We start from the raw sequence: 10457 nt of genomic DNA on the forward strand, positions 1-10457 counted from the left end.
CTCCTCCCCCTCCTCCACCTCCATCAGAGCCATCTCCTCCTCTTCCCCGGCAGCGATGCCGGCGGCGCGCGCGGCTTGCCTCGCCTGGATCTCTTGCTGGATCTCGGCGCGGCGCTCCGGCGTCAGCATGGTGTAGTAGGTGATCTTGCTCCGAACCATGGCAGAGTGCTAGAGCGTGGGCGGAGCGTCGGACCGGGGGCAAAGCGCCGGAGCGGGAGAGGGAGGAGGTGGATGAGCTCAGACTGGCGGCGGCGAAGAGGGGGGAGGTGGATGGGTTAGGGTTTCGAGACGCCGGCCGACTTAAATAGTCGGATTTGGTCTTGGGCGGCGAGCCGGAGCAGCTCCACGCGGTGTGCGCAGCGACGGACGCGGCATTCGTCAGACCATCGGGTTTCCTGGCGTTTCCACGTGAGACCCCGCCGTCAGGCCGTCAGACCGACGTGGTGGGCGTTCCCGAACGTCCCATATTGCCCCATATTTGGGCTGGATATGGGGTGACGGTCAGCCCGGGCGTTTGAGGCCCTTTTATGAAGCCCGTCTGGGACAAAAAACGTGACTAGACAATGACCGTGCGGCCTGCCGGGTGTATGAGGCGAGTTTGAGAGGTCCTGCCGTAGATGCTCTAAGATATGGTACATATGCTGTGCAGTACCAGCTAGCCGGTCTAGAGTGCACTACCACTAGCGGTTCGATTATTGGTGGTCATCATATAATCTATCGGATTCTTAATGATGATATTGGTCCTAAGTCACTGCATGAGCAGCTATCAACGTCATCAAGTTCGTCCAAGATTTGCACAAATGGTCACAAGAATTATGTCCCATTCCCCGACTTGGACTGATCGATCAAAGTCCACAATTAAGCATGAAATAACAAGATTTTCGCCTATAGATAGTAAAAAAGTGCTAGCAAATGTACCAAGAAAGAAAACACACTGATCGTTAACGTTAGCAGTTAGCACAAGCCGCTTAAAGGTTTTGGCCAGAAAATCGACGTGCACCTGCAAGCAGCCATTATCGAGTAACCACACAATCTTCTAGACGAACTAGCTAGGCCTGGTTCAGAATAGATTAGGAACTGGGATCGGCACATCTAACATACAATATCCCATGTAGAACCAGCCATAACTAATTGCCCCCACAATATGTATCGACAAATAACAATCACATTAGCTGCTAATACTACTAATAACATGGCAGTAAGACAACCAAAATCTAATTACGTATATGGAGCTAGCAAGCATCTAACCATCCTGAGCAAGTCAATCAAGACCGGAACCAATCGTTCCATCAATTCTTACGAGATAAAAAAGGTAAAAATACGTGGCAGGCAATATCATTGCATTGGCAGACAGAGAAAACTTGGGTTGGGCTGGACCACGTACCTTGCTGGCAGCGAAATTCCCCTTGGGCTCCCGGCCTCCGCTGCTCTCCGGCGCGGCAGCAACTGCCGCCGTCTCCTCCTTCTGCCCCGCCTCCTCTTCTTGCAGCTTTCTCTTCCGTTTCTTCTCCTCCTTGGCCCGCCTCGCGATCGCGCACAGCGCCTCGTCGTCGTCCACCTCCGTTTGCTCTTTGCATCCGGCATCACCGGCGGGGGGCGCGGCCAAGGGGGGCGCCGCGGCGAAGAGGTCGGAGATGGACCGCTTCTTCGTCGGCTTCGCCTTCCCTGGCGCCCTCCTCGGGGACGCCGCCCCAGCTGCGGCAGCCACGGCGGAGGCGAGTTCGTCCGCCCACCACCGGCACCTCGGCGCCCTGAGAGGCGGGAGATCCTCGATTCCCAAGAGAAGCAGCCCCTCCGCCCCTGTCTTGCACCTCATGCTCGCCGCGTAATCCCTTCGGACGGACAGATCACAGACGGAGATCAGAAACGAAAAAAAAAAACGCAAGCACGACCGCCATGATACCGACGAGATGGCGCGGCGCCTCCACACGAACCTGATGGAGAACGCGGCGGCGGCCATGGACGCGTCGTCGACGCGCTCCCTCGGCGCAAATCTGCGCTGGATTTCGAGATTTGGTGGAGAGGAGGAGGAGGAGTAGACTGGAAGAAAGGAAGGTGGGAGGAAAGAGGTAGGTGAAGGAAAGGCAGGTACGGAGTACGGTGTATTTTTATTTAGGCCTAGGATTATCATATAAATAAGAATTTTATAGGAAATGAGATACATGTATCCTATGGGTAGGAAAGGAAACAAGATAACATTTGGTTGACACCAAAGAAATTTTTTCATTAAGTTTAGGCTTTTTTTTATTTTCTTATGAAATGTGAAGGATAGGAATTCCTATATAGAAATAGGAATCCATTCCTATGAACCAAAGAGCTCTATAAAAATCTTATAAAAATCCTATCCTTTAGAATTTCTATGAAATTCCTCTAAATCAAACGAGGCCTTAAAGGTTAAAGGATAGGGATTACCGTACGGTATTAATAATTCGAGGTGGCCTTTGATTACATCGAGGCGAATATTTTACTTTTTTCCCGCCCTTCCCACCGCTTATTTTGGGTACAATTTATTGATTTTTCAGTAGTTAATGCCCTGGCTAGCTGGCATTGGTGTCGTGCCGCGGACAGCGACCGCTGATTCGCGTCCAATTAGTTTTTCTTCATTTCTTGTGTGTGTGGCAGGTGACGTTGCACTATCACGGTCTTCGGTTCGCCGGAGGGCATTATCATGTGATAACGACCGACTTTCAAAAAGAAAAGATAACGACCGCGGCGCGGTGGGGGCGCACAACTTAGCCTCCAATGATCTAAACTTGCGTGCGGAGATACATGAAGAATCACAGGTAAGTTTCGGCCTTGTTTCAAAAGTGTACAATCTATAAGCAGTTTTACAGGGGATGCATGGTATTTTTTCGCAATTTCTTATTTGTAAAATGAGGTTTAAAAAGGTGATCCTAAATAAAAATGTGTAAATATGACGCTTTGCTAGGTGGGTCTGTAATGTTTATGACTACACTTTAGTATTTTGGGCTCATGTAAAAACAAATAATACAAATTGGGTATCGTTCCTTGTGATTTGTATGATTGAGAAAAGATGCTTAAAATGTAATCCTAAGTTAAGAAGAGAGTAATATGACGCTTGGCTAGATGTGCCGATAGTGTTCACGACTACGGTACAGTTTTCATATGCACTGGCATGCACCACGCACGCCAGGACAAAGGTCTATTGGAGTTATTGCCGATATAAACACATAACTAGGATAGTTGGGGAGATGCGCTAGCACTAACCAAACCCGTACCAATGGTTTCCATTCTAGGCGACGAAACAGAGCCCTAATTCCCCCCCCCCCCAAAAGTAGTATACAATCTAAGTTGTTTTACAGGTTTATGCACTGCTAATGTTTTTGTGATTTGTTTTTTTTTTGGGAAATGAGGTTTAAAAAGGTGGTCCTAAATTAAAACACGTAAATACATATACGTATGAAGGTTCGCTAGGTGGGTCGATACTGTTTATGACTACTATTTAGTAGTTTGGGCTCATGCAGAAACACATAATAGTAAATTGGGTATAATTTTCTGATTTGTTTGATGGAGAAGAGATGCTTAAAAAGTAATCCTAAGTTTTAAAAAATAGTAAATATGATGGTTGGGTATATGTGTTGGTAGTGTTTACGACAACAGTACAGTTTTCATATGCACTGTGGCATGCACCTCACACGCCGGGACAATGGACTATTGTTCGGCATTATTGTCGATATAAACACATAAATAGGATAGATGGGAAATGCACTGGCACTTACCAGGCCTGGACCAGTGGGCGTCCATTCCAGACGATGAAACAAAGGCCCCAATTTTCAGCCCTTGGGCTGTTGAGACACACCAGGATTCACAGGTAAATTGTGGTTTTGTTTCAAAAGTATACAATATAACATGTTTTATAGTGTTATGCATGGGTGTTGTTTTTGTGATTTTTTTTTGAGAAATGAGGCATAAAAAGGTGATCCTAAATTAAAGCGCATAAATATGACAGTTTGCTAGGTGGGTTAGCGTTTATGACTACGGTTTAGTATTTTGGGATTATGTAAAAACAAATAATAGTAACACGGGTATAGTTTTGTGATTTGTTTGATTCAGAAAAGATGCTTAAAAAGCCATCCTAAGATAAGAAAAGAGAGTAAGTATGACCGTTGGCTAGGTGTGTCGGTACTGATTATAACTACGGTATAGTTTTCATATGCGCTGGAATGCACCAAGCACACCAGCACAAGAGAACACTGTTCGGCATTATTGCCGATATAAACACATAAATAGGATATAGTTGGGGAGGTGCGCTGGCACACCAGGCCCGGACCAATGGACATGCATTCCTGGCGACGAAACAGAGCCCCAATTTCGACCCCCCCCCCACCTAATTACTAGCACTTTGGCCCATTGGGCCTAATAATCCCCGGCCCAAAAAATTCCCTATCGAATAGCCTTCAATTGCTTCAAGTTCCCAATGATAGTATTTCCTTTGTTCATCGCGACAAGTTTCTATGGTAGGAATAGTCCCATTACTTTTTCCCTACCGGACAAGCCCCACTATCGAAGTTGGGCATTTTCTGTTTGTCAGTTTGACTTCGACAACCTCTGCCTTGGAGCCTTTATGAGTGAAGTCGTCGGCTTGGTTTGGCGATACTACCGCGGCTACCTATCTATATCAAGGTGACCCCCTGCTGCCGTTATGTTTGTTGTGATTGGCAGTCTCTTCATACGCAACGGTATACTATTGCGGCGATTCAACGAGATTTATTTTTCTACCGGTCTTTGCAGGTAATTCATTGCTTGGATTTCTCTATGTTGCCCATTATTGGCGTGAGCTATGGTGGTGCACCAACGATAAGTTTAGTTGCGGCTATGGCAAGACTATGGAGGTACATAGTTCTAGTGATAATTTCCCCTTTGTTACGCTAGCTAGTTGTCGTGTCAATGACCTTACATCGGATTGTATCGGATTAAAAGAATGACTTCGATGCCTCATGCCTTTGTCTCGGTGTGATCGGTTTGGGTGACTCACATACCCATGCGACTCAGCGCCTCACCCTCGCCTGCCCCTCCATCCCTCGATAGTCACCCCAGAGTTCGACGTCCATTGCTTAAGGCCATGATTTCACGATCTGTACAGTGCGCCTCTTTCTAGTTGCTCTAATTGCCAGGATGTGTGTGGGATCATCCTATAGTACTCCAACGCAATGTAATTTATACTTATTAATCTAATAATCAGAAAAGGGGACATCAAAATATAGAAGTAACAGGGAACAAGGCAAACCAAAGGGGAAGCTCCAATCTTGCCTCATTTTTTTTGAGACAAAATCTTGCCTCATTTTAGTTCTGAGCCATTCCGAACTTGTGATTAAACCGGCGAAGATTATCCAACAAAGAGTAGAATAGGTACGATTCTAATTATACCCAATTCCGTACAAGACACTATTGCAGATATAGCATTATAGTTATATATTCTAATTATACCGCAAATCCGGAGAAGTAGGGCCCATTTTTTTAGCTTAGCACATGGCCCGGTTTTTGCTGCCTTGGCTTGAGTATTGCCCATGCATGCTAGCAGGCGAGACCATGGTTCGGTCTCTGAGAGCTCATGTAAACAAATACTCCCTCCCTTCCAAAAATGTCTACATTTGCCCATGTTTATAGAAAAATTGTTTGTATTTGCCCAAGTTTATAGGAAAAAATATCATCATCCACAATGCATATGTGGTATCCAATATTCGTCACAAAGTGTATTTATATTTTCTTTATTTAGTACTCTCTTCGTTTCTCTTTAGTCTGCATATAAGATTTGGTTAAAGTCAAACTTTTTAAAATTTGACTAACTTTATAGAAAAAATATGAACATCTACAATACAAAAGTTATATGTTATGAAATTAATTCCATCACGCATCTAATAATATTGATTACATAGTGTGATGTTGATATCTTTTCCTACAAAGCTAGTCAAACTTTACAAAGTTTGACTTTGGCCAAATTTTATATGCATACTAAAAGAAACGGAGGGAGTATTTTAGTTGTCGGCGGTTTATTCTACAAACTTGGTCGAACATAGACATGTTTGATTTTTGACAAATAAAATATGCACTATATTATGAAATGATAGAGTATAAAAGAGTTGACTAGACGAGCTGAAAGTGTCTATGCGTGCGAGCCCGTATTTGGACAACTTGGCGCATGTAGTCATGACTATCTAATTATTTACATCAGAACGCTTTAGGCTGCTCAGGAGCATCAGTTGAGTGGGGCATGTCTAATTGTGTGGTTAGGTCCAGGTCAGGAGTGTGTCTGTGCGGTGATGGATATCGGAAGGTAGTGGCAGAACTAGGTGACATTGGCTAGGTGGTGTTCTTTGAGTATAGAGGTTCGAGTTCCAAGGTTGAATACTCTAGGTTCGACTTTCATTAGTTGAACCTGTAAATGTTTCGTTCACAGGGTTTTCCCATATTGAAGGCATGAATTGCATGGAATTTACTCAGACTCCTCTTCAGGGTAAGAACTCAGTGATCCGGCATAAGTGGTAGAGTCCAATGACAACGACGGCTGTGCATAAAAATCGTTCCCTTCCTAGAAGTGTCGTTGTTGGATCACTTATCATGTTACCTGAGGGTTATAATTGATGGTTGTTGTTTTTGTTTGTTGCAATTGTTCGCTCGGTCGCTTTTTCTTTTTCTTTTGTAATAATTTTACTGCGTGCATCCTCGATTTCTTGAGAACCTTTTGAGATCGTGTTGGTGCAGAGACTGGGTGTATTTAATATCTTCTCAATATTAATATATTTGTTTATTGGAAAAAATATTTCACAGAAGAAAAAGCATGATTATATATTTTTCGTAAAAGATATTTTCAAGTACGCTAGCATTGTGTATGCACGTCATTAATGAGACTATGTCTCAATACTGTTGCTCACCACTTTCTAGTTTCGTGTGTGTCAAAACGTGAAGGTAGTACTTCCTCCGTTCAGGTTTATTGGGCTCGGAGACCACTTCTTTTGTACCAACGCACATAGTAATCTGCTCATGCTAAATCTTTCATCCCACTCACAATGTACTCTTTCACATGCCAGCTCTCACGTGCAGCCAATAGAAAAGCATGCATGCAGCATATTTATTACTCCTTCCATTCTATAATGTAGTGCGTCCATATTTTTCGAGATTTAACTTTGATCATAAATTTAATCAACATGGGCAACTGTAGTGGGAGCATGACAGATACTTTGAATTCGTATTTGAAAAAAAAAATCAAATGTGTGATTTTTTCAGTAAAATGATTTAAGTATTATTGGTCTAATTTATGGTCAAAGTTGAATCTTAAAAAGTGTGGGTGCACTACTTTATGGAATGGAGGGAATATTTAGCTATAATACTACTCCCTCCGTCACGGTTTAGAAGGCACAGTTAAATTTGCGTGTGTTTCCACAATAGATAAGGTTTAGGGCGCATTGCATTTATTTCTAGTAGCTAATTAGTACTCCCTCCATCACAGTTTAAAGGGCGTATCTCCAAAACCAATTTTTTTTCACAATTAGAGGGAAATAGGGCGCAGGTCATTAATTAGCCCGCTGAAATTACTCCTTCCGCTTGCCTTCCTGGTGCGCATGTATGGTGTGAACTGAAACTTTAGGTGGAGGTGTGAATCGTTTTTGTTTGCATGCATGGCTGTGCGAGGCCTTTTATTGGACGGGAAGATTACTATGCGTTTGTTTAGCGATTAATTAGGCACATATCCTTAACTACCGCAACTCCAGCGCATCATTTATTCCTGCCAATCGCTAGCGACCTTGGGCCCAGAGAGATGAGGTACGCCTTTTAAACTATGGAGGAAGTACTCCGATATACTATTTCTATATGCATGCGTAGTGTGAATGCTATTTTTTAGCCCATCCGACGACCAATAGATAACTATCTAGGTCTCAGAGAATTTCCAAGCACGCCTTCTAAACCATGACGGAGGGAGTATTAACAATTCCTCTCGCTATATCCAATAAAATAGCTGCATGCATGTAGCTTTGCAAAGCAATGCCTTGTAAAAACGGACATGCATGCATGTGATGCATCCTAGTCATAACTTTAACTTTTTGCGTAAATTTTTGTACGGATGTGGGCGGTATATATGTTTAGCATTTGCAATAAAAATATATTGTTCATGCCTCACATCTTTATTAAAGATGGCACCACGTTAAGTTCAGTTCAAATGTATTTCTCTTGTTATACTCATTTTGCCACATACTACTTGGTTTGTTTTATTATATTTTAAACGTTAACCAAGAACGCTTTACATTAGTTTTTTCATTAACTTAATTGATTTTAAACTCATTTTGCCACATACTTGGTTTGTTATGCATTTATTTTAATATAATTTCCACGGCAACGCACGGGCATCATCTAGTTGCTTGATATAAGGATATGTAATTAAATCCCTAAAAAAATTATCCAGATTAATGGTGCAACGCAATACACCTTATATTTTGGTTTTTTTATCAAAAAATTATACATCTTATATCAAGGAACGGAGGGAGTAGTATTTTTGAAGTTTTCAAAGACAATCAAACAAATATGATGAATTTAAAGTGGATGATCGTAATCCTTCTTATTATTGAAAAGATTCATAGTATCTCTTAATAATGGGAACATTATTTTAGTGAGATAAGCTTGCTGGAATCACATGGGCGCCAATCCATATCGAGAACCAAGAAGTAAGCCACGGGACTACATCCAATATACGGCCGAAGTATAATACCGATAAAGTATATGTATATATAGCTCAAAAAAGATCGTGGTGACCTTGTGTAAAGAGTGTAACTTTAAAGGAATCAAGCATTCCCTGTCTATACTATAATAGAAGATGGAAAATTACAATTACAAATTAGAGCAATTTGAATCAATATGTGGTTGGATGGTTAGAAAGACAGTGGTATTTTCAGCCCACCAGGGTTGAAATCCTGGTGCTCGCATTTATCCTGGATTTATTTCAGGATTTTCGGCGAAGCGCGTTCAGTGGGTGGGAACGTTCCCGTCGACTACAAGGCGCCTACGGTGACTTCGTAAAATCACAAGATGATATGCCGACTCAGTCTCTCTGAGGTGCTCATAGGGGTAGGGGGTATGCATGTGTGCGTTTATATAGGTGAGTGTATGCGCGTGTATATGAGCGCTTGCGTCTGTATTGTGTTAAAAAACAAAGTATAGCAATTCAAATGACTTTCTTCAAGTTTCTCTGAATTTCATGGTAATATTGTTGGGATGTGATTCGGTGACCAATATTACACTATATCGGTTATTAAACATGGAGGTTTACTTAATCACTATTTTTTCTAAGAATAAATTTAAATCACCCTCGTTTATTTCAATCATAGCTCCAAACTTAAGAAAAACGATCGATTAATTATAGATACAATAAAAAATAAGTGTAGTTATTGGCTAACTAATTGCATTTAAGAAAATACGAAATGTAAAAAATGAGCATTTCAGTAGATGGGCTCTTTACGTGTGCTAGATGGGCATAACATAATAAATCTGTTTAACTAGGGGAATGCAAATTAAATTGTGTGCGAGAACTAGGAAGGAATTAAGAAATAAAAGGTTAAGTCCGTGAAATATTCTATTTCTAAATAGCTACAAACCCACTACCGATATTTCCTACACATGCAACCATGCTAGATAAGCATGGCATACGTACAAGTTATAAATTATATTTTCATTACTCTATGCATGCAACATTGCCATATCATAAATCCATGTCTCTTAACTGCAATTCATTTTTTTATGTGCTTCATAATTTTTAATTTATTGAGGTTGCATTTTCTTTCCATTAGTTTTAGATTTTTTTTTGTAGCAACTATTTAAACATTCCTTTTAGCAAGATTCCTGGAGCAATGCACCGGGCATCGTCTAATATATGTGAATGGGCGTGCAATTGTAAAAAGGACACATGTAGAGCTATTTTCATTGTGGGGAAACATTTCATGAAGGTGGACAATATCACGGAGATTATATTAGTATGGCTACACGGAAGTATATAGTAAGGCTAATCATAATGGGGAGTATCATATATAGTATCATGCGTATGATACTAATATATGATACTACCTTCATAATGCATAGTATTATAGAGTGGTATCATATATGACCTTATTTTTATGATCATGCATGACATAAAGTAGTATAACATTTATTATGTTACGGTGTCTAACTATGTTACTCTAACCCTCTCTCTCTTCTTTAATTCTCTGCCACATCAGCATGTTTGCTATTCCCGAGTGCATGATACCGGCTAAGATACCCCCACTATGGCCAGCCTAAGTATATATTGAACACACTAATAAGGCTGCTCGTAGTGTGTAGTATCATGCATATGATACTAGTGCAGGCTAACCATAATGGGAGTATCATAACTAGTATCATGCAAACCAACTAGGCAATTTTGATAAGGTGACGTAGAATTAAATAAAGAAAGAGGGGGTTGAGTATCATAA

At 41.6% G+C, this 10457-nt stretch overlaps 1 protein-coding gene across 1 annotated transcript; it reads right to left on the bottom strand.

Annotated features, from left to right (window-relative positions):
- Nucleotides 1-6: 6 nt before the first annotated feature.
- On the bottom strand, nucleotides 7-2089 carry LOC125531893. The gene is made up of 2 exons (XM_048696111.1): nucleotides 1935-2089; nucleotides 7-1832 (listed from the first exon to the last, which is right to left on the bottom strand). Exons 1-2 carry the CDS (start codon nucleotides 1958-1960, stop codon nucleotides 1262-1264), a joined length of 597 nt encoding a protein of 198 aa, XP_048552068.1. The 5' UTR covers nucleotides 1961-2089; the 3' UTR covers nucleotides 7-1261.
- Between the last annotated feature and the right edge of the window lie 8368 nt (nucleotides 2090-10457).

This window comes from Triticum urartu, unplaced genomic scaffold, assembly GCF_003073215.2.
Source record: "Triticum urartu cultivar G1812 unplaced genomic scaffold, Tu2.1 TuUngrouped_contig_8322, whole genome shotgun sequence".
NCBI classification, from domain to species: Eukaryota; Viridiplantae; Streptophyta; class Magnoliopsida; order Poales; family Poaceae; genus Triticum; species Triticum urartu.

Excerpts from the sequence above, each read along its gene's own strand:
- LOC125531893 (XM_048696111.1), bottom strand. The coding sequence starts at position 1,960 with ATGGCCGCCGCCGCGTTCTCCATCAG. Across the intron at positions 1,833-1,934 it reads GCCGCCGCGTTCTCCATCAG|GGATTACGCGGCGAGCATGA; the intron begins GTTCGTGTGGAG and ends GTCCGTCCGAAG.